Source organism: Camarhynchus parvulus, chromosome 3, assembly GCF_901933205.1.
Source record: "Camarhynchus parvulus chromosome 3, STF_HiC, whole genome shotgun sequence".
In the NCBI taxonomy this organism is placed as follows: domain Eukaryota; kingdom Metazoa; phylum Chordata; class Aves; order Passeriformes; family Thraupidae; genus Camarhynchus; species Camarhynchus parvulus.
The window spans coordinates 42,700,101-42,724,830 of NC_044573.1; the positions used below are offsets into that span (position 1 = coordinate 42,700,101).

General features: G+C 40.1%; 1 protein-coding gene across 2 annotated transcripts in view; it reads right to left on the minus strand.

Moving 5' to 3' along the window:
* PCNX2 (pecanex 2) overlaps positions 1-24,730 on the minus strand; it is a 155,846-nt gene that overhangs the window by 24,305 nt on the left and 106,811 nt on the right. For both annotated transcript variants that reach the window (XM_030946434.1, XM_030946433.1), the window contains exons 24-27: positions 19,484-19,542; positions 16,927-17,142; positions 5,804-6,057; positions 1,306-1,539 (exon numbers count right to left, since the gene is read on the minus strand). In XM_030946434.1, the coding sequence (XP_030802294.1) occupies positions 1,306-1,539; positions 5,804-6,057; positions 16,927-17,142; positions 19,484-19,542 (763 nt within the window). The remainder of the gene's footprint in view (positions 1-1,305; positions 1,540-5,803; positions 6,058-16,926; positions 17,143-19,483; positions 19,543-24,730) is intronic.

A 24,730-nucleotide genomic window follows, 5' to 3' on the forward strand; every position in this document is an offset into this window, starting at 1 on the left:
TGATTTTCTGAGTTATGTGTACAGTGAACTTGGTTTTTTTTATCCCACCTCCTACATGAACTTTTGAAGTCTAACTTACTTGTTTCGAGTCTATTGACATCCCTAAATCTATAACTGAATTGGAAAATCTAAGGTAGAGCACAAGTGGAAAGGCATCAATTAGCAGCAGCTTCCCCCACACAGTGTAATTCTTTGTGCACCAGAACTTGGGAGCTGAGACATGGAGATGAGAAAAAAAAGAAGCGAAGTATTCCTAGTAGGAGGAGATGGTGTTTTGGAAATGTCTCAGAAGACAATTCAATGAAAACATTATCAATGTAATGATATGCAGGGGAACTGGTGGAATGGTACTCAGCATCAGAGACATGAGAAGGAACCAAAGTGGAGCAGAAATATTTGGTGATGTTTCAAGAAAGATTCAGTGATGTCACACCAGCTAAGGTCAGCAATGGGATGTGCATTCTGTGACCCTGAGTTGAAAAATGCACAAATACAGCACATTGTGGCCAGGAAAGACACTTCTCCACTTTTGCCACTATCAGCAATAATCAGAAAATTAGATGGAGACAATATGCTTGTTTGAAACTGTACTCTCCCTCTGGGCTATTCTGAGTATTCCATGGAAGTACAGTAGCGCATTTCTGACAAACAACTGCTGACCATCAGTAATCTCAGTGGCTCAGAGCATGCAAATGCACAGCTGCACATCTGCCCTTGACCTTCTAGAGCTGCAGTGGCTGCACACGTTTCTGTGGTGTGGTTCATGTTAGAGTCACGAGCTGTCAGAGGTGACCTGTGCCAGCAGGGAGTGTGCCATGCACTCCCCTCCCTGCCATCCTGCAACTGTACACAAATAAAAGCAAATTTCTGAAAGGGATACACAGACATCACAGACATTTGGCAAATGTACCAATCACTGCCAACACTGAAGGAACTGCAATGCTCCGATGACATGGTCTGAATGGAGCCTGCTCTAGCAGTACTTCTGTGAGCACTTGATACATCTGTGCTTTCTAGAGATGACAAAATTAACATTGTTGGAAATTTGCATAGTAAAGAACTGGTTCTGTATTCAAAGACTGAATACAGTCTTTGACCTTTAGATCAAGATTTTGTGCACGGGTACTTCACAAAATATTTTTCCATTCCACAAAACCTGTTTTCCTTTTACATTAAAGCTAAAAGCTTATACGAAATAAATTTTATTCTACTAATCCTGAGCAAGTAGAAGAGTAGCCATGCACCATTTCACTCATATCCCAAGAACTAATACCACTAAAAAAAAGAAAAAAAATTGACACATACCTCCACCCTTTTCCTGGCACAGAACTGAATCCAGTCCAGATAAACACTGCAGAAGCTAGCTCTTGTTATTCCCTGGAGACACGGAACATAATCTTCGTCTATGTTAACATTAAACATTGCAAGGTCTCGCTCAATATAATGCCACTTTGCATAAGGCTGCAGTATCTTTTGGATGGATTCATCTTTTATCCACTCCTGGATTTTGGGAGAACTTGCTGTAAAGTATATTATACTCTGTTGACAAAATGTGCAAATGTTAGTCATTCTGAACTCTGATTAAAGCAGACATATTTTACACAGAAGAGAATAAGCCAACTAGGACCCTATTAAGAATTGTAATAGTATATCTATTTCGTACATTTTACTGCTTAGCATCATTATTGCTTCACAAAGTGTTCAAGTTAAAAACAGGACAATAATTGATATTGACAGCAGACAACAGAAAAAAACCTAGTATTTTTAATATCCTTCTGCCTTCCATAAAAATCCATACAATGACAGGAATAAAGAGTTCCAGCAGTCAAACATGTCAGTATTAGTGGGGTTCTCGAGTCTATGACTGAGAAGGTGATATCAATAATAGCTTAGGCATGTTTTGAAAAAACAGTAGTAGAGACAGTCCCATCCTCAAAATAGGGAACATGTTTTCCCTCAGCAGACTTACTGTTTTCTGGGGATGGTGCTTTCCTAATTCTTTATTAGCCACAAGGTGAGACATGACTGATGTGTACAACATAACGTCTTTTATTTGTCAATGCAGCAGGTAAAGAATAATAATTTTTTTTTTTACATGTTGGGTTGAAAAGCTGATAACTGATATAACTGAGTTTGCTTTTAAAGCATCGAAGGGGGAGAAGTATTCAGCAGGGGCTCTTTAACCAAATACATAAATGTTAGAAAGCAGCAACACCCGTATCTCATTTTTGTGCCCGAGTTTCTAAGCTTTTCTAACCACTCTGTCTGGACACATTAAAATAATAATAAATAAAAAAGCAATAAAAAAATTCAATACAAACACAACTTAGAGCATATTTTCAAAAGAATATGAAACTTAAGAAGTTCCAGTGTGTTCTATCAGCAGGAAAGTCCCATTATAATGTTCTATAATATTAATTTAGATTTGGATACCAAAACAAACGAGGAGCAAGTAAACACGGCTGAAGATGATGTAGTTCTACTTTACCCAGTCAATGGAAATAGTACTAAGCAAATAAATGTATAAAATTAATATATGGTGGATTACAGAGGACAGAAGCACTACCAGCCCTTTGAAAAACCCGATACTCTCCATAGTTTGTTTTTCAAATTGTACAAAAGTAAGAGGAGAAGCAAGCTTCAGAGGAAAAAGACAAGTCAGACAGATACAGACAGGATGGACCCTTAACTTCTTGGCATGTGGAGAACAATACACTCCTTAAAAAAGATTAATGCAGAAACAATAGGAGCTGAAAACACAGCATTCAGCGAATACACAGACTTCTTGAATACTAAAAGATGTTTAAATAAGAATATATTGAGAAGAGATGGAAGAGGCACAAGGGAAAAATATCACAGTAGTTGGGCAGGAAATTATTTCAAAATATATGCAGAAGGGCTACAGAAGCTGACCCACTTTGTTTGTGGGGAATAAAAATCCTTCCATAATAAGAAATGTATGCATATCAAGGCTGTCAATGAAACTGCAAATGAAATAAATATGATTTAGGAATAAGATTCTCAGTGCAAGTCATTGTTTAAAAGACCAATACAGTAATTATTCTTGAAGGATAGAAGAACTAAAACAAAGCATACATTCTCTTTGTTGATTTTTGAGATAGAGTTTGCTTTTTTTATTATCCTCATCTGTGTTTACAAAGAAGCTGATTCAGCTGGGAAAAAAATCAGACTTGCAATCAGACACAGAAACAACAAAATCTTCTGTCACCTAATTAAATTCTGCTCTTGGTAACTCTTACAAGGTATGTTTTATGCACAAGTACATCCTCAGCTATATGGCATTTCTGAAACAATATGGTAAATATTTACAACATTGTGAGCTACAGAGAATAAACCAGAAACACTCCAAATGCTCAATGCAATGGAAGTGCAGTTCCTGCAGAAACTCCAGCCTAAGTGATTTTTGAGTTTGTGTTTTATGTGACCTGAATACTGCCTTATCTATAGTTCTTCTTAAGATTACTTTCACATTGTTAAAAAGAAAGTGTGAAGGACTTTTAGAATGTTCACACTGAAACTGCACAGGGTCTTGATCTGCATTCCCCCAGAAGAAAGAGCTGGAGAAGGAATGAATTCTCACCTCTGTGTCTGATACTGATTATTTGGAGGCAAGCATTAAATAAACAGGAAAAAAGCTGATCTAATACATATTATAATCTTCTCACTTTCCAAGGCTGTATTAAAGATTTTACCAAATCTTTTTAAAGCCCCCGTTTATGGAAAAAAAACTAATTACTTTAAAAATACAAGGAGAAAATATCCAGGTAACTTTCTTTTGAGAAGTGACATTCTAGAGAAGGGATTTCCTCAGTGCACCCTCCCTTCACTAAAGGGAGTCCCAGCCCAGGCTAATACTGAAGGAGCCAACAGGTCATTATTATCTTCTGTCCTTCCCTAAAAGGAGAAGTAGATTAAAAATATGGACAGCCTGAGAATGAAGACTGACCTCTCTGAGAATGGAGCTCTGTCAGTGCAATATAACAATACTGGCTCAACTAAACCCAACAAGAAGAGATTTGATTTTCATGCTTTCAGAGCCATCAGTAGTGCACATGAACTCTGCACAGAGCAGAGATGGAGCCACGGCACACCTGAGTGATGTGGAGAGCATTTAACCCACTCCCTTCTACTCCAAACAGGATCAACTAACCACACCTCTATCACATGGGATAGAAGTTTGTCTAAGCCATCTTACCTATGTTAGCTGCTTCTCAGGTGTGTCCAGAACCAGAAACTCTAAACTACCTTTCAGTTAAGTTTTTACATCCCATGAGGTGAACTTCACACTTCCCACAAATCCTCCACATATTGGAGGATTTTAAGGCACAAAACCAATTCCAGTATAAAAAGCAAAATTATTCAATGCTTTGAACTAAGAAGATGCTGATTTGATTGCAGCTTAGACTAGGATTTTTTCAATCTCATTCCCCATCAAAAGCTGAGTAATTTGCCAGCTTGCCCCGGTTTATGTTCCAGTTATTCAGGTTACTTTTAAAGTAAAGCAATTGTAACAAGATACTCATTAAAGAAGAGCTCTTCTTTTGGTTTGTTTTTTTTTTTTTTAGCTTAGTTACATTGGTTTAAAACAATTTATAGCCACAAACACCACTTCTAAAATGAAAAATATCATGCTCACATGCAGTTTTATTTCTAACTAGTTTATTAAACAAAGCAGGTTGGTTACCGGGCCATACTGCCTACGAAATTATTTATGAAATCCCAGAAGTAATCAACTGCATGATCAAAGCAGCTTTGTAAAGCAATGAGCTTGTTTTAACTACATTGGTTCATTTGCAAAAAATGGTGATTAACTTATTTACAACAGGTCTCTCTCTGAAGCTGACAGATTTTTACAATTGTGGAGATGTAAGTAAAAAGGAGTTGTCAAGGGTGGTTTGGAGCTTTAGCAATTGGCTTCATGGCAGTACCAGTGGCACAGCAAGGAGCACTTGGCTGCTGCTGTCTCAGTAGAAGACTGTAAAGCCCAACAAATTCTTCATTTTCTGGATTGGGAATTGTTTTGGCGGACGATGAAGATGTCTTGCTAGACTATAGGGTTCAATTATTTTGACAAATTAGTATCTGTGTGGTTATTGTGATCTTAATAACACTGCAATAATAGAAGTGGTGTAAATGAACTGATGTGTAATCAATGATGATGTAGTTTGTAATGTAATAAACCAACGTCAAATGTGTTGCGATATATGTGTAAAACAGAAGGTAAGTAGGGAGTTTGTACTACTAAAAAAGTACATTTGAGAAACAGCTCTTCAGAAGTTTCCCAAGAACTTTATGCTTGTTAACACCTTTCTTTTCTTTTCCAGGAAAAAAAAAAAAGGAAACAGTGGAAAGGCCAAGGCAAGAAGAAATAACAAACTGTTACTGAAGTGTTGTAAAACTTAAGAACATAAGTAGGAACACTTTGTCTGATTTTATCCCTACAAAATGGAAACTCACCTTCTTGATCTCCACTGAAGCACGCCTGCCATTTTCTGTACTAACTGTAAGTATAAGTGATCAGAATTAAATTTAGCAAAGGGAGACATGAATTAATTATCCCTATTCTAGTGGAAGGTGTCCCTGCCATAGGAGGAGGGTTGGAACCGGATGATCCTAAGATCAAACCAAATGATTCTATGGTTCTATGATCTAACAACAAGACTGCAGAGCAGATGGATAAACATAAAGCAAAAAACTTCAAACGCTCTGTCTTCCATAGACAAACAGCATTCTGTTTGACCAACGTGCCCAGGAACAAAGTGCACTTGAGCAGGGAGTTTACCTTGATGTAGTATCTGATAAGGATCCTGCGCAGGTCGAACACCTGCAGCATGGTGGCGGCGTTGTTGTCGATGATGCTGTATCCCTCCAGGATGTACTGGCTCCGCGTGATCTCCCACGTCAGCCAGCGCAGGTTGAAGGCTGCGTTGCACGACAGCAGGTGGGGCAAGTGCCCGGGCTTGCAACAGCAGCAGCCCTCGTTGTCTTCATCTCCTTCTGTTATAGCTTCCACCTCTCTCTGCTGGCAGTATGTCCCTTGGCAGAGAGAAAGAGAGAGGGTGCTGCCAGTTATTGGGGGAGGAGGAAACAAAGGAGGCCTTGCAAGCTCACATCCAAAGTATGTTTGAAGGATACGCACTTACAAAGATCTGAGAGAACGAGCTACAGCAACAAACTTGATGTGAGCCCACGTGCAGCAGCAAATAAAGGGCTGTGCATTACTCATTCACTACCATCACCTATATGGCCAAAAGGGCCTGATCTAATGTTCTAGTTCTAATGGGTTCTGAGCTGAGCTAAATTACAGACCACAGTTTCTGCCTCCACAAAAACTCACCAAGAAGCAATTCTAAAGAGTCTTGCTCCATAAGGCACATTAAGCAAGTTGATCCAAGTCTCAGTCTGTAGCAGGCTCCAGGCCTGCTAGGGCCCCGTGGAGGGAAGAGGCTTAAAGATAGGAAATGCCATGTCACGGTGAAAGAGCAAGAAGCCCCTCTCTTCCGCCTTTTGGACCCCAGCTTATCTCTCTGTAACCCCATAGGTCACTTCCCCTTAACGCCTGCCATTGGACAATTTTGGATCCCGCTATATAATGGGATGTTTTAGCCCATTCTGGTCAGAAGAGCTGTTGCTGGAACCCTTCACAGACCCCCAATAAAGCCATCACTGTGGAACTCCAGAGCAGCCTTCTCCTCTCTCTGCATCTGCCAGCTGGCCTGCGGCGCCTTAGCAAGCAAAAGAGCTGAACTCAAAGAGCTGATAATCACTAAAGACCTGATATCCCTTCAGCTTGCCAAGGTTGCCAGCAGCTGAGAGCTGCCTGGGTTTCAGGCAGTCTGTCCCTGCAAGAGGACTGAGCTATCTGGACTGTGCAGCCTGCTTGGGGGCAAACCTGCTCTCGGCAGGAGGCCGGGACATCAGTCTGCTTCTTCAACTAACATACTGGACCCAAAGAAAGATTTTAGTGTGTCAGAGCACTTGTAAAATCTGGGTTTTAGCAAACTATCTTGGAAAGCAGGTTCTAAAAATAACATCTACTGGGTTGTTCTCTCTCCCACTGGAGTAAAAGCTACTCTGGATCAAACATCTCTAATGAACAGCACTAGTGGCAGTACATCACAAGAACAGAACAGCTTTCTAATTAGTCTATTACACAGGCTTTAGATCAAAGTAGAGCAAATTTTTCTAAAAAGGATATATTACCTCAAAAAGAAGTCATGAGGCAGATGCAGAAGCAATAATGCAGACTCTGCATTTTCAGCCTGTGCTGTGCTCACTAGATGGTCAGGGGGAGCCCTTGTGGATCTGAACTCTATGAATGCAGTTTCTATGCTATGTAGGGCACTACTAATAAAAACTGAGGCAGATGCCCATGTGCTCCCCCCTGTACTCTCAAAATACATAAGCTTTATGTTCTTGATCTATGCTTCTTTTTAAAATTTACTCTCCATAGGCTGCTGCAGAACTTAGTCCCCACTGAGTTTGTACATAAGCCATCTTTCAAGGGCATCTCCTGTGATGCAAGTTACACATCTTGCACAGGCCTTCTGCCAGAGGTTCAGTATCACCCCGCGGACTGCTGACTCCATCAACTTCTAAACAGACTCGACAGGAGAGGAAGATGTGAGACTGCAGTGCAGTTCAACAGCTCCCTCCCCACCAGGACCAACAGACCTGGTGTGTCGCTGTAAATAGGAGAAGAATTTGGCTGTGTTCACACCTGAACATTCAGCCAGGAAAGAACACAGTGCCAGCTTCAATTTCCTGCAGTCTTCAATTCCCAAAAGACAGCCTGGAGCAGGACAGCATCCCAAAGGCCCTTCTGTGGAGCATGATGACAACTGCCCTCAACTGTCTGCTCCAGTCCCATCACAACTCTCTGGTCAACAACCTGTGACCTTCAGTTTGTATCAACAGAAGTAGAATCTAGAATATTCCTTTCTCCTCACTAAGAAAAACCTTTCAAAAGACAACAAAAAAAGCTGAAGCATGGGTTATCACTTTTTTTGCCTGTGCATCTGCTAAAATGTGTGCAGCAAGCAAAACATACAAGTAAAAAAGAACAGAAAAACCCAAAGGAAATGTGTGAGAAAAAACAGGATCATAGTCCTAAGAGATGGAGGGAAAAGATTCAGTATATGCCAGTGTTTTCTGTTCAGTTTGCCATGAATGAAAATTTGCACTGTGAACCCAGTGTTGCTCACACACTGATATGCATTCCTCCTCAGACTTCAGGGATACACAATATGAAAAATTATTAAAAGTCTTCAGGTCACCCAAATATAAACACCTTGCTTTTCAATACTGCCAAGTACAAAACATGACCTATTAGGCTGACATTTCCAGTTGGACTGGACATGAGCTGGACTGCTTCTGCTTCATATTTCACAGATTTCTACATGAATTAACACTTACTGCTCAACAGCAAAAAACCAAGAACAGCTCTGGGTCAGCAGATGATTCTGTGAAATCAAGTCAGAAGACATAGTACTCAAACTGAAGTAGGGAAAACATTCCTTTGTACATTGCTTGAAAAGAGTAAAACAAATGCTCCATGCTGTTATGTTTATTTTTGAAAGTTTAAAGGTCTTTCAGTATTACACTGATTTTAAGAGAAGATACATCTTCATCCCAGGTGCAAAATTAAGTATTGCCGAATGCTTGCAAGTGATGGAGAATGAAAAATACAATAAACAATTGTCCCTGATCCCTCTACAACAACAGGATTTAAAGATGCCTTTTCCCTGTCTATGTAACTATTTGTATATATTTTTTTTTCTTTTGGAATGGAAATATCAAATTTTATTTATATAGAAGGCTTTACTCTCTCTACTACCTCTTTCACCAAATGCTGAATATTATTATTGTTGTCCCTATGAATTCTGTAATTACTAGTTTTCTTAGGGGACATATTTTGTAAAATACAGAGCCAAGGAGGCTGGTAAGGCAAAGAAAAGGTGAATTCAAGAGACCCTCAGTGTTTAAAGGAAACTGTCATCACATGCATAGCAAACAGAAGATGATGCCAGAACATTATTTGCATTCTTAGCTAATTCTACAGGTTAAAATGCCTCCAAGTTGTCTTTGCTAGGTAATTTTAATCAGCCAGAGTTAAAATTATACTACAGGGGGTGCAATCAATGTTGAACTTGAGGAGCAAGAGTCATTCAAAGAGAAGCTGTGTTATTACAAAAGCTATGGGAAACAACCAAAGGAGCTCATGTGCTCGTTTTATGGATTTATTCCAAAGAATGAAATCAGAGGTGTGCTCTTCAACATCTGGCAAACAAGCCCTGGATTAACAAAATATGTTTGATGGACTTAGGCACTGCCACCTTGGGGATTTGGTGTCCTCACTGCTTGTGGAGCATCTGGGATGTCCCTCTTCAGTTTAAAGGTGTAACCTGAGCCATGGCCAGTGCTCTGACAAAACACCAAATCCTCATTCCTGCTGATTAGTATTTCCAAACAACCTCTAGTAAAAGGACTCAAGCCCACAAAGACAATATTCAGGCTTGATGCTCAAACACATGTTGGTTCCCTCCTAATTCCTGCAGTCAGTTCTGGAACAGTTGCCAGTAATTTCCTCTCATCTTTAATGAAGCCTTGCTTTAGTCCTCAATGCAGTGGCTGGACTTCAATGCCAGATTGGCATTTTACTGTAAAATTTCATTTACCAGTGCATACATGAATCCTTTTTGGTTCATTACTCCAGACACTGGTACCACAGAGACTCAGAGCATGTGCTCAGCTTTACAGCAGTTGAGCCAGAAGGGACAGGACACAGTAAATGAAGTCAAGCATTTGTGTCTTTTACAGAAGGCTGGCCCTGGACTTTTTTGTATGTGCTATAAGCTGATGATTTAAATCACAATTTTTATATTGCTTCTCAAAAAATTAGCAAGTTCAAGCAACTCTGAGAGAATTATTCATAAAACCAAAGAGCAGGGAACAGAACATGCACTTCATTTCTGCAATATAATTAAGTGTAGTACCATTAAATATTAAAATACAGAAAAATGTTTTCACTAGTAATTAGTCATTTCAAAATCTGAGGGAAAACATTTTTTTGCACTTCTTTCTGCAGTAGAAGGAAAAGAATCTCATGCACTTCACTCAAGTTTAGTCATTCACTCTGTCCCTTGCTAGTATAGATGTGACCAATTCATTTGTAAGATATCTAACACTGGAGGGTTGCCACAAGTCCATCAAGGTAAAAAAAATGTGCCAGCTGAACAAAGCAAGGTCAGCCTGTGTGAGCTCAGGAGAAAGCTAGGGTGAGAACTTGGAGCTCTTTGTATTTTCCTGACTCATCAGGATTTGAGGACAGACTTGTGCTCTGCCAGAACAATTTGACCTAAATGGAAATGAGAAAACCGAAACTGAAGACTAATCTTGCTTCAAAAGGATAAAATACACCTAACTGAATGATCACCCAGCCTTCTAGAATTAAAGGCTGAAACCACAGTGTGCTTTTGAATTCAATTTTGAAAGCTCAGGGAGTGAAAAGCATTTTCCAAGATCTGAGAGGCCAGAAAGAAAAATCCATTACACAGCCACATACTAGAAGTATTCTAGGATCAGTTTTAATTTCTGTAAAACACTTCAGTTTTACAACATATCCAGGACAGGAACTAATTATTGTGGCTGAAGGTAGCAACAGCTTGAGCACTGAGGATTGCTGACAAATAAGCAACCAGGGTGCAAATCTACACAGAAAGGGCTCATGCCCAGGGTAACTCCTTTCCTAAGCCATGCAGAGGTCTCCTCACAGATGACTCCACAAAAACACCTGGTTGCCCACCATTTGTTTGGCAAAACCGAGCACAAGAATGTCTTACCAATAAATGCATTACACTAGAATTATCTGGCTCTGCTTCAACAAGCTTATGCTGCAAATCCAAGTATTCCCAAATTCTGATGGATAAGGCTCCTTCTCAACCAGCATTTTTTTTCTGCTCAGGATAGCAGTTTAACAAGCAGTAAGTTATCACAGAAAAAAAGCACAGTGAGAATAATTACGGCCATTGGAAGGCCATCCTCTACTGAAACACACATCGGACATGGTTCTAGAAACACAAAAAACCAAATACATCAAAGAGGAGTGAACTGAGCTCACAAATGGAAAATCATGAACCTCTGATTTAGGCACATTCTGGAAATCTGCAACTTTTGGCTCCTTCCTGCTCTTTTGTTTGTGGAACTGGGATAAAGAACAGTAATTTATAGGTTCTGATAGTCTCAGCTTGTTTAAAAGAAAAAATTGAGGACTTAAAAAACAGTATCAATTCCTCAAACATCAAAGCTGTTAGGTATAAAACTATGGTTTGGTTTTCAGCTGCATCAGGTGCTTGTATGTCTGAAAAACAATCTGGTTTCCAAACCAGATCAGTTGCTACAATAACAGGCGTCCCCTCTCAGAAACCTTTCCTTTTCTTGGCCCATGAGGCCCACTAAGACAGGCCACATGGAGGTAGCATTCTCCAAAGATGTTTGTTGTTAAACTTGCAGCTATGAAATACCACAAAAACCTCTCGTGTCACATCTGCAGTGCAATGCAAGAGGCAATATTTTGGTTTTGGCAAAGATATTTTCTCAGTAAAAAGGCTGCACTGCATTTAGCATTTTCCTTCTTTCCAGAAGTCTTCTCCAGCACACCCATAAATACACATAAAATTATGAAAAGAAGAAAAAGGAAAAAAAAACATCAAATATTTATTCTAGTACGTGCTACAGAAACTGTTCTAAGCCTATTTGAAATTTACAGACAGCTTCCATTGTTGGAGCATCATTGTGCACCTAGAAAGGCTTATACATCACAGATTTTGTGCATTTAACATAAAGTATCCTCTTCCCTGTTTCATGCTATGCTTCCCAATTAAATCACTAAGATTAAAGAAACCCCTTTGCATCCTTTCTGCCCATGCTTCTAGTATTTCCAAGGATTGTGTCTCTCAGTTTTTGTTCTTTCCCCACAAACACTGCACTTTTGGTTTTTAACCTTTTCTCCCAAGGGATGTGTCAAAAATGCTGTTTTTCTCTGAACTCTTTGTAATTTATCAATACCTTTTAATGTTCTGGTACATACATTGAACACACCTCAAGTGTGGTCTCAGGAAAAACATGAACATGGGCACTTTTATTTCCCAACAGCAAGAAGCGATTTGTAAAAAAATAAAAGTTGCAACCACTCTTTAAATAAAGAATGATTCTTCCTAGTGCTACAGAGCCTTCAGAAACAAAAATCAAACATAAATAAATATTCCTTACACTGGTAATGCACTTGCTACTGTAATAAAACTATGCACACATGCTGCAGAAATGAGGAACTGTCCTTATTAGACATCAGTACCATGCCTAGAGCACACAGCCTGCACTGGCTGCTCTCCTACACCATTCTGTGTGGGAAATAAGCACAGAGAACCCCATGGGCAATCCCATCCTGCTGCCACAGCTGCCTGCCACTGTGTACAACTACATCTGTGTCTGCTCTGTGCTTCTTGCCTTGATCCATCTAATGAAGCTCCAACTGAAGCATGAATATTGCACGTGCAACATGCAGTAACAAAAAATATCACGGCAGAGATTTAGAAGTTCATTAAATGACTGAAGAATACTGTGCAGGAGTTAGAAAACAGCTCCTGAAGACTTCAGCAACACCATCAGCAAGTCGTTTCTACACATGAGATGCTAAATGAATATTTCCCAAAAGATACTCTGTAGACACACAGACTAAACAGGAAAATATTTTAAACCTCCCTTGTTCTACAGGGAACTCATGAGAGGGAGATATTCTGACATTGTTTCTGCTTGTTCCCTGACTGTGGGTTTTCCCATCTCTTCATTTCAAATTAAATTATATGTTATGTATTTCTTCTGGCAGGCTGCTTTTAGCATTCTGCTGTGGTCTAACACACCCAGCAGAGTTAAGTTACTGAAGGGCTCAATTCCCCCACAGCATTGTGCAGCTCCTTGGAAGTGTTCCCCTAGTTTCAGCTCATTTCTACCTTCCCCTTGCTGTCCACAAGGGAGGAGCTGGGCATTTCCTGTCAATGCCTGGAGGTCTCCAGCCTCCCCTCTGCTTTATTCTCAGGATGAATGACACAAAGGAGGCACACCCCCTCTCTGTCCACAGAATGGGAGAGTGAAAAACTAATTCATCCAAGGTGTTTAATACAAACAGGACTAAAGACAGATGAAAGGAATCCCAGATTTGCTGACTTCTTTCAGCCTGCTCAGTCTGTACCTTCTTAGGCTGCCTGCAGGCGTTTGGTTGGGTTTGTTTTCTCATTTAAAAGCTGAGACAAATGCTTCTATTACAAACAGTTAGAAAGGCATCTGGATCAGTCACTTACAATGCCAAGCCTCAATTAGGATGGACTGCAAACTAGATGGGGGGCAGCAAGTACCTCCTCCTACATTTATATTCAGAAGGCTCTGTGACCCCTTCTTAGGGCACTACCAGTACTGCCAGCACAGCCTTTCAGCTGCCTCAACAAGAAACACACATAGGAAAATCCAGAGCTCCACAATGCAAATATTGCTTTTGGTTTAGTCATAAACATAAAACAGTCACAGAGAACACTGTTGTGATTCACTCATTTCCAAAGCAAACACAGATTTCCTATTTAAGGAACAGCAGATTTTTGGGGCCCTCAATTAAAATTACTTGTTTGAAATTGAAATGAAGCAGCCAAAGCTCAGAAATTACAGATTACAAGTTCCTCCTCTAGCCCTTTTCTCCCCTTTGTGGGAAAACATTCTGTACAATGAAAGGAATTAGGGTCCCCTGTAAAAAACAGTGCATGACCAGACAACTAAGAATAGGAATGCAGGATGCCCAAAGCAGAGTCTGATACTTAATAGTTGCCACTTGACTTTGAAACCATCAGCTTCTTCCAGGGCAGTTCCACAAACTCACTTCTGCAGAAAAAATTCCTACTGTATTCAGTATTCAGGCTGTACTCACCAGCCCTTTGCAAGATTTGAAATGGGGAAGAACATGCCCAGTACACACAGGAGATGTCTCTTGGTGCTGCTTGATGGAAACCTGCTCTACCTTCCTGGCAGCAATCTGTTCAAGGGAAGGAGAAAAGAATGCCTTCCAAGGCAGAATTTCAGTCTCAGCTTTCACACAACTTCCTTTGAATAGCCTTGGTTCATCCCCTTAAGAAATTCTGCATTCAGGTCAGCCCCTCTGGCTCCTTTTACTCAGATTAGTGCCTGAGTACCACTGTGGCCTGCAGCCCCACCAGAGCAGCCCAGCTCCTTGCTGGCAGAAGGACCAAACCACAGACAGGAAGGGCACAGTTCGGCAGCACAGTTTATCTAAAGCACACCAACCCTCATGGGTTATGTGGAGACACAAACAACCCTCTGGTGGCAGCACATCACCCCAGGAAGTCTCCACTGGGCATGCAGCAGATTACCTGCTCACACTTTGGTGTCCATGAGGCTTTTGTTACATTTCTATCAGATCCAAGCATCCTCATCTGGCTTGTGCTTGGTTCCCCTCTGGGCTCCTTTGCTTCTCCCACTCCATCCTTAAGCAGGCTTGTAACTTGTGTGATTTCTCTGGCACTCATTCCACACAGTCCAGTGAGGTTCAGCTCTCACAGGGCAGAGCCCATGCTACATGTTTGAGCAGTTTTTATCTCAGGTAAGTTCCTTTATTCAACCCTACACAGCTTCTCTGTTCCAGGCCAGACAACAGAATAGCAACACACACACTCTTAGTTTCTGTTCCCATACCAACTCCTCTACCACACACTCTGAAGACCAGAGAAAACTTCCTTTCATACCATGTCTGTGTGGACACAAAATAACCACAAATTTTGTCTTATTCTTGAAATAGGATTATCAAGGGGGTTCAGAGGAGAGACTCCATTTTTCTCCTATTTCCTATTAGTTTCTCCTCTAGTATTGAGCAGTCTCTTCCCTTAGTGATACTCTGAGGGTGAGGAGGCATACAGAACTAGATTTGTACTGAGGATGAGATAACCTAGGTGAAACCACCATTTCCCCACCCCTCTCCACCTCCAGTAACTGGCATTACTTTCCAGTTCAGTTTGCTGCTGCTGTCTTGGTCCAGGCCAGGTAAGAAAGAGGTGCTGCTTTGCAGGATGCCAGCCTCCCCCTCAGGAGTGCAAGAAAGACTGGGGAAAAGGATATTCCTCTTGAGAACTCAGCTGGCTCTGAACAGCAGTCTATGAAAGACGTGTGAGACTGTGGGGCTCAGCCCCATCTGAATTTAAAGACCTGCTGCAGCTGGCAGACATGCTGGATCTATTCACAAATAAAACAGTATTAACTACAGTTAATTAACACTGAACAGCATTAGGCAATCTGCATGGAAAGGTCAATTTTCAGACACATTAAATTACTTAAACTGTGATTTTAGGGAATACAGAGATACCTCGACAGGTGGCACACTGCAATTTCTGAGTTCTGCTCTCAGATCCAAGTGCCAAATGGCATTTGCTGGCTGTGAATGATCCTGGCTCAGCGTCAAAGAAAGTCTTCCCGAACCACGTTGCAGCTATCCAGTTGTTCCCCACTCAACTTCCAGTTCATTATGCCTGTTGGCTAGGCCCTGATCTTTATTCCAGCTAACATGTAGCTTGAGCATCCTCTCATATGCTTTCATCTGTTTCCAACGTTTACTTTACTTCTACTGCCTGGCCATGGTGATGATAGAGAGGCACCTCCAGTAAGGCGCAACTGCACAGGGAAAAAGAAAAACCACCTCACAAAACTCCTGAAATTTAACTGGGAAGGAGATTTCTTTCTTCTGTTTGTTTCAAGTCCCACACTGAACTATTTTAACGCAAAAGGATGATCAGCAAAGATAAATTCTGGAAGTTAGACTGCAAGTACCTATCCCTGACACAGCAGCACCACTGCTCACCTGGGGGACACCAAAGGAGAAGATGAATACAAGAATACTTGCACAGATCTCTTGGAAGTTGAAGGAAGCCTAACAACCACATGTGCATGACCATGTATTCCTCAATAATCATCATAAACAACAATAAATTATAAGGCTGATAAACAAATGATCTTTCATCCTTTCTAGTTGTTTTTCCTCACAATTTGCACTTGTTCTGAATAGGCATCTCATGAGGTACTACAATACCAAGCTGTTTCAGGCATTTACTGTTTTCTTTCCACATAACTTTGCTGAGGACACAAGAGTGTTATCTTCATCCCCACTACACAGGAAGGAAAGTGAACATAAAGCATTCACCACAACCTGTTCAACATCCTACATGCAGTCTGTCACAGAGTCAAGACTTGAGCCCACACATGTTATTTCCTAGTCCAATCCTCCCATACTTAAGTGCATTCAAAGAGCCAGTCTGTCGCTTATTTTCTCACACTCAACCTTGTTGAAAAGTCACCTTGATTGTACCCTGCTGTTCTAGTGTGACAGAGACCATCCCAGCACTGGCTTCTTGCATAGTTTGAGACAGGATATTTTCCATGGAAGGAGTCCTATTTTGGTTTTGGTTCTTTTTTTGTTTGTTTCCCAAAGACAAGGTTTTTCAGCTTGAAAAATTTTAAGAAAAACTCCAAGTTTTATAGTTATGGAGGAAAATAAATAATCTGAAAACATAACTAAGCATTACTCAAAAGATTTGTGAACCAAGCAAACCACTCAACAAGCCTTCTTTCTGGAAGTCTTATGATACTGCAGAACATGGCTCCAAATTTCTTAATATCTAGATTTGAAAACAACATTCATATAATGACACAAAGAAGTACCGAGCTTTCAGACAGACAAGCATCTGTAGAAAGAGAAAGGTCCACAAACTCTAGGTCCTACTGTAGAGTTGTGATAGATTAAAAAGACAGACAGGATTTATTGCTGGTTTTGTTGCTATTTAAATCATCATGGATCCTTACCTCGAAATTCAAGCCCTCTGAGCTGAAAGGTGACAAGGCCATTTCCAATTTCAATCAAGTGCACAAAGGCATTTAAATAATCCGATGCCAGAATAAAACAGTCTCCTGTGTTGTAGTTTCCCCAGCGGCCCAGGATCAAATCTCCACAAAGAGACTCCTGCAGAGATCTTGTCAGATGCTCGTAAAAAATGGAGTTGAGATTATTGTCATCATTTCCTACAACCAGAGCAGCGCACATTTGTAAAAAAATAATATAAAAAAGCCATTCTCCATTACATTTTATGTTCTTTTTCATTCCTACTTAAGTCTGCTTATTCTAGCTAGATAATATCTTCCTGATACTTTATACAGTCTGCATTTCTTAGGCAGCCCTTCTAAGAATCAGGTTAATATGAGTAATATTGTAGATAGAAGGTCACATTAGTGATAACACATATTTCAGACTCGATCAAATTTACAACAGTAAGAATTTCTTCACTCCACTAAAAATCTCTGCAATGTTAAGTTAATGTCTATATACTATTCTTAATGTAAAGAAACAAAAAAAAAATCATTATTACTTCAGTACATGTGGTTAAATTTGAATTTCTTTCAGAGATTTTCAAATACTTTGATCACACACTTTGATACCAATAATTTTGTTGGTATTTTTTTCTTCTAGTCCTCCAGGAATTTTTCAAGGCTTTGTCCATGATGAATATGTTGGTACTTAAGATGAGGATACTCTTTTTAAAAGAGTTTACTGAGTATACTGAGTAAGCATCAAACATGCATCATCAGAATTCTACCAATTTAAAAATAGTAGCTGTTCAATTACACATGGCTTGGACCAAATGCCCAGGTGAGCAACATCCCATCACAATCTAGAAGTGTAATCTCTTAAAGGTCTATGGCCTTTAACTGGATTTATGATGGTGATTTGTGAAAGGTACTGAACCCTTCACAAATGCTATCATGGTGCCACACAATCCAACATGGTATTGCCCTGTTGTACTCTTTAACACAATATATGCTTGGCACGAGAACTGGTTTTCTCTTCTCTGGTGCATCAGTGTCCCACCTTCAATACTCTTAAAATGCTGGTGCACAAATACATGTACAAACCAACACCTTGTGGGTTATTTGTATGCATGGGTGTGTATGTGGATACTGATGTACAGGCAGTCATGCATTTTTTTGTTTGCACAAATTTAGGAGGAGATCTGAGAAAAAAACCCATAAGATGAGGCTTGCAGAGGCTATGGCTTCCCCTACAAATTGCTCCTTGACACCAGAGGAGGGGAGGGCCTGCAACTACACTGCTTTTTGTGCCCATAGCCATTACACACCCAGCCCTGGTATGGCTGTCTGTGTGTGCCCATATCCATGCAGACACACTCACCTGTGCACCTTCTGCAGTGTATTTGGTCAAAATTTAAGCAAGTCATAAAATGAGTCTTTTAAGCACATACACGAAAGAAGTGCTTTTCTTGTGCTACAGGGTTTAAAACATAATTCACTTATTAGCATATATAATAATGCTAAAGGTCACTGCTATCAGATGACAAAATGGCCCTGGGAAAAATCTTAGCTCCCTGCCATAAATGAGAAATAATTATAAACCACCATTCGTGTTTCAAACTATTAATACCCCTCTTGCCTTCTTGGACATCCTGGATTACATAAATTTCTGCTTGAAGACATATTTATTCATGTTGCTGATGTAATGGATAAAGACAAAAAGGATGGGGGGGGTAAACCAGCAATAATTAAAATGTAAATGTCCAACTTCACAATACAACCCCTGCCATGTCAGTGGCAAGATAAAAATGGCCACAGAACACATATACAGAACCTTGGAAGAACACATATATGAAACCTTGGTCTCTCCCACTGGGATGGGATTTTGGCAAGAGACACTGGTACTAGTTCCCCCCAAAAAGGGCTCTGTCCCACCAGGCACTGAAGAGTGCCAGTTGATGAACCACACGTTCTCTGTGTCCACTCATGTGCCAAAAACTGCTCTCACTTCCCAGTCTCACTGGCCTGGGAAGTTGCTTTGCATGGCCATGGATTGGTGCTCCTTTACTGCACTGATACCCAGCAGAGCAGCCCATCATCTTTCCTATTTCTTCCTCTTGCAAGTTTTCCAACTTCTCTTCTCCCTCCTCTCAAAAAGGTTTCTCTCCAGGGAAGAGGAGATACCTGTCAGCCCAAACTGCTCAGTGGTAGGGGCACCTGCTTTTTTCCCCAAACCTTGCTGCTTTTTTCCCCAAACCTTTCCCTGCCCACAGCTGACCTCTGAGTCTAGCTAGGGTGCCTGCTGCATATTCCAGACAAACACCAATGTTATGATTAACCAAGCAATCAGCAGCCCACCAGCTCTCTGTCTGGTCAGCTACACGTAACTGAGCAGTAAATTTACTCATCAGGTCACACAACTCAAACTGGTGCTCTGCTACATTTAAAGTGCTCTGGTTTGTACACACAGCATTTAAACCCTTTGCATCTCTTCAGCTTTCCCAGCGTAAATACATCGCATTTTGCAAATCAAGACACCCAAACTCCCAAGCCATACCTGCATCCTTTTCGATCTGAATTGCCAGCCTGGTGTTGGAATGGTCTGATCTTTTGGTGCTGAAATAAAGACATGTTTACAGCCAGTTCTCTTTTTTTAAACAAAAAATTCTCACAATAAACACTTTTTTTGTTTAACAGAAACAGAACCCTTAATTTTGTGTTTATATAATTAGGCAGTTCACACTAATCCATTCATCAGGCATATATAGTTATTTCAGGTCAATATTGGTATTGATATTGTAGCTTATCAGCACACTCTTTCTACCCATTTTCCTTCTTGTGGGGCACAGTCCAGTCAGAATATGGCATTTGACACACTATGTACTTCAATAATTGAACTGGCTCCAGAAATAGATCAGCCAGGTGCCACCAAAACAGTGAATAGAAAGAATATTTAATCAGACTTTCTTTCCTTCTAAGCCTTAAGGGTAAACAGCTGGACTCAAGGACTTTTCTTTGAGTGAAAACATTTGCGTGGGTGTTTACCATCTACAGAAAAACAACAATACAAAAATACTTTACTTAGTTTCATATTTAGCTAGGCAGCAACAGGGGAGTCCCTGGTCATTCTTATTGCTTGAAAAAGGGTAAATTAGAGGGCCTTAGCTCATACAGGCACTAATCTTGTCACCCTTATGAATGGCACATTTTCTATTCAGTATTTCACTGCAGCAGTGGAATATAAACAACACAGGAAAAATGATTACAAAAGAGAAAGCAACTAAAAAGGTAGATTGGGTTGAGCTTTTACTACTAACTGTAACAAAAGACACTATTAAAGTCAGAAAATAAGGAACGAGTAAATCAGTGTGGGCCAGCATGTGCTAAACAGAAGAGAATGATTGTTGTGGTGAGTAGGGATATTTAACACCAAGTCCAAAGCATCTCCCAAGCACCCAGGTGTACTTGGGATAAAAGTGGAACTCTGGCTAATAAAAATGTTACAGTAAACATCAATTTCCCTGAAATACTGCTCTGGCATGGGTATATAAGGATTTCAGGACACTTCATTGAAAATATTGCCTCAAAAGTTTTGCCCTCAATCACTAGCCTTAACAGAAGACCAATCTATCAAATATGTAAACATGATCTCTCATTCTTTGGAAAATAAGATTAAAGCAAAACTAGGAAAAGGCCCAAACAGCAGTCAGCATTTGGTCACGCGTGACAGTGGCAAGGGCCTCATGTGTACAAAGACCTGGCAAGCACAGGGGAGAAGAGCCACAGCACCATTTTCCCTGGCATAGGATCCAAGGGAGACACCCAGGTGTGTCTATCCTTGGTGGAGCTGCAGTGAGATTGGCATGGCTGGGTGGCACTGGCTGGGGTCTGGCTCATGGTGTGGGGAGCACAGGGCCCAGAGGAGATTTTGAACAGGCTGGAGATTGGCCAGCCAACCTGCACAGCCTGAATTTAACTACTCACTGAGGAAACTGCAAATGTGCCCCAAGGAAGATGGCACCAAAGAAGGATCGCTTCTAAGGGAGGTTTTCAAACAGCTTAAATAACACTGGAAAAGGATGGTGTAGAGGTAATGGTGTCTTTGAAACACAGCAGAGACTCAGTAGCAGTTTCCAGGATTTTGTGTGTAAGTTCATGCTGCATCCGACTGGGAGAAGGATGCCACTGACATGTTACAAAGTCTTTTCATCCACTCCCCACAGCCTCCCCAAAAAAGTTGTGGAAAACTGACCAACAGAAAAATTACACACAGGTTTCCATGTAGGAGACAGAAGAGGGACAGATTTGCTTTATTCCTACTTCTTACCAAAAGAAACTGATTTTTTTCCCTTAAAAAGGCACGTTCTCTATTTTGCAAAAAGTATGATTGAGAAAATAAGAGTCTTAATTAAAAATATTTGTAATTAATATTAGTATATTATCTACATATATTAACATTTTATTTGAGGTATTATCTTCCTGTTTCTGGTTGGCCCAGCTCATTGCAACTGCAATTATCATTTCCTATTCAACAGAAAATGACACTGGGGGGAAGTGCCTTCTAAGCAGTTCAGAGTATAAAGAATCATTTTACTTTAAAAAGGTTGTCAAAATTCTTTCACCCTGATATATATCCACCTGCATATGCAAGAGTAAGCATAAACATTAGGTTGTGGAATTCAATCAATTTTCTATTCTCAGCAGAGAAGCACTGCTGATTTCCAAATGCATATGTTTTAAGATTATGAGATGCTTTATTAACTTTCAGCGCCTCTGAAATCAGTGTGGTAGTGTAAGGTAGAAGTTAAAACAATTCTTTACCCCAGTTTCTTACCATTTCTGTTGTGGAGGCTTTTTGAGACCCATAAAATCAACCAATACTTCAGAAAATTATAATCTATATAATAAACAGAAATCCTTTTGCCCAGCATGCAGCTCTGGGTCTACTTCTTTTTCCTCCCCCCCTTATTTTTTCTTTTGACAGAAAGATGCATGAAACAATCAGGGAAAATCACAAGTGCTTTGGGACACAACAATTCAAATGATGCAGCCTGACTGGGAAAAAGGGAAGGAAGTAGAACAGCTCTCACAAACAAAAAACCCAAACAAAATAAAACAGAACCAGGCTCCATTAAGGCTTTGTTTGAGCAGCTAAAACATGAGCCCTGGGACATGAGACAAGAATTTACCTTTTGAGACACAACTAGAACTCAAATCTTTATACAGCTATTATAAGGTATAATTTTATTTCATTTTTTTAAGACCAAGGGTAATACAGACAGTTTATAAAGCAAACTTCAGTGCTGAAATTCAGCTTAGTTGAATAAATGGTGTCCAGTAATCAATTCTGGGTTTTAAAAGTCTTCTACAATTATTAGTAACCAAAGCTGTGTTGGTATCTTCTTGAAAGCAATGGGAATTTGCACTGGATTAAACTATAATCCACTACACCTAACAATCAAATCAGCAACACCTTTACTTCTCAACCAGGACCTCTCACTGTGAACTTTTGGGATTAGTAGTTGATTTGGGCTTTCCTCCAGCGGCCTCTTACTTTATATTTGGTTGTTACCACTCATCCAATGTGATAATTATCTCAGTAATTGAATTTCTTCCTGAATTGCATTATTCTATGCAAACCAAGCAGAGTTCCTCCAGCAATTACCCTAAAGAAAAAGTGATTGTGTTGGACTGTCTTCAGCTGAGTCTTCAGCAATTTCAAAGTCAACATCCTGCTTAATTCCTGAAATACCTATCTCGTGCTCATTTAATTCCCCATTTACATGGACACTGAGATAACCCACTGGTTTGTGTAGCACTGCTTGTGTCATTAAAACTATTGCTTCCTTTTGCAAAAAAATTAGGTCACTTCTATATTCCCAAACACATTGCCCAGAAAGAATTTCTTCTCCCACTTAGTTTCCCTATTTCCTTAGAAAGATAGAAAAAAAGGCTGAGGGGGATCAAGGCAGTCTGGGGAATATACAGAGCATATTGAGAATCAGGTAAATTGAGGAAAATAAATAAATCATTGCTGATTTGATGATGCTAAATAAATCATTATTTCTAGAAGATCAAAATGAAATTCCAGCTGTTCTATCTGCCCTGCTGCTGCTGAGTTTTCTCCCAAAACACAAATTCAAGATTTCCAAGATTCCTGCTGTGTAGAAGATCTCTACTTTGAAAGAGAACAAAACAAAGAAAAGCAGTTTCCCTCTGGGAGATGCAGAGATGCCTTTCTAGGGTTGATCCAAAATTTTTCTTTGTTTGTGTCCAATGAATTTTAATCCACATTTCGATGACATCTAACAGGCAAATTTTAAAAAAGAGAAACTACGGTGCTGCAGCCCTATGATTATTCATGGGAATCTGGGAAAAAAAAAAACTTCAGTATTTTCATGTGCATGCCTAATGCTGCTGGCTCTATAAACAAAGACAGCATTAAAAACACAGTAGCAGTTGCCTACAATGTGAGGCAGGAGGAGAATGGCATGACAGAATAAGCAGGCACCCATCAGTATTTGAAGGACACCAGAGGTAAAAACAATGGTACTAATTGGAAGGAAAAGGATACTGAAGTAGTTGTAAAACAATTTCATCTAAAAGACAGAATGATTTCAGTGTGCTCTTAACAGCAAGGCCTGACAGCCCCTTCATGTGTGACCCTGCCCAAATTTTCTGGGCAGCTGCATGGAACATACAACTTGGGTTTAACTCACATTAAGAAAGAGGGACCTCTTAAAAATGAAAGCAATTTCTCCTTCGTGATCACTCACTCTGATTTTTATTTTTATGCTTTCTTCCTTCTCTCCTTCCCTGACTGGGCCATTGTTTCATCTAACAACAATAAAAAGTGGCTTTGATTGCACGCTAGGAAACCAGGGGAGGGCTAAGGTATGAACAGTCCCAGTTGTTAAAGACAGCTCTGTTGAAGCATCCTTCTAAAACATAGAAAGGTCTTATTATCAATAACACTTGCTGTTCTTAGAGTTTCTTTACTTTCTTAAAAAGGTTTTTATAACTGATTTTGAGGCTTTTTGGGTTTGTTTGGGTTTTTTGTTTGTTTTAATGTTTTCTGATGTTTTGGTTTTTTTTTTTTTTTTGCTGTTGTTTAAGTGGGTGTTAAAACCAGAATCATCTGTTGAAAGGATTCAGCATGCTTATTTGGCACATTCCAACACCTGTCTGGAAATTTCTGTACTTTTGCTCTTGTAAGCAAGGGGGATGAAAATGCAAGGTGTGAACTCGAAATCAAAAGCTGAGTGCCCAAACATAGGTTAAAGAGCCCACCTTAGTGCTCTGACATTCAAAGGTTTGGCTGGGGAATTCACCTCTTATTTGTAAGCCAGGTGATTTAAGCATCTGTGTACTTTAAAACACTCACTAATGCTTTACTAAAATGTCATCAATATTCCTGCTTTTGTCTTATTTAATTTCTTTCCCCTTGTCTAAGTGTGCTTTTTATTTTCAAAGACATTCAATTACTGTCTTCAGATTATTTTTTACTATGCAACAGAAGAGGCTTTATAAGTGACAAGACAAAGCAACTGTGCAGGTTTTTTGTGTGCACTCTTGAGGATGTAAAAAAGGCCAGGACCCTGACGTTCCTCTAAGGATGGGGTTTAGCCCAGGACTCTGCTTCACAGCTGGACCTGGCTGTCTGCAGCTGAAAGAAGTGCTTTTCATTTAAAAGCAAGGACATTGCTTGTGTTAATGACATTACACAAACTCAGGTATCTGAAATAGTACATATGAGTGTCATTCTTCTGTTGCTCCCATCATGAGCCAACACAAACATTATAGG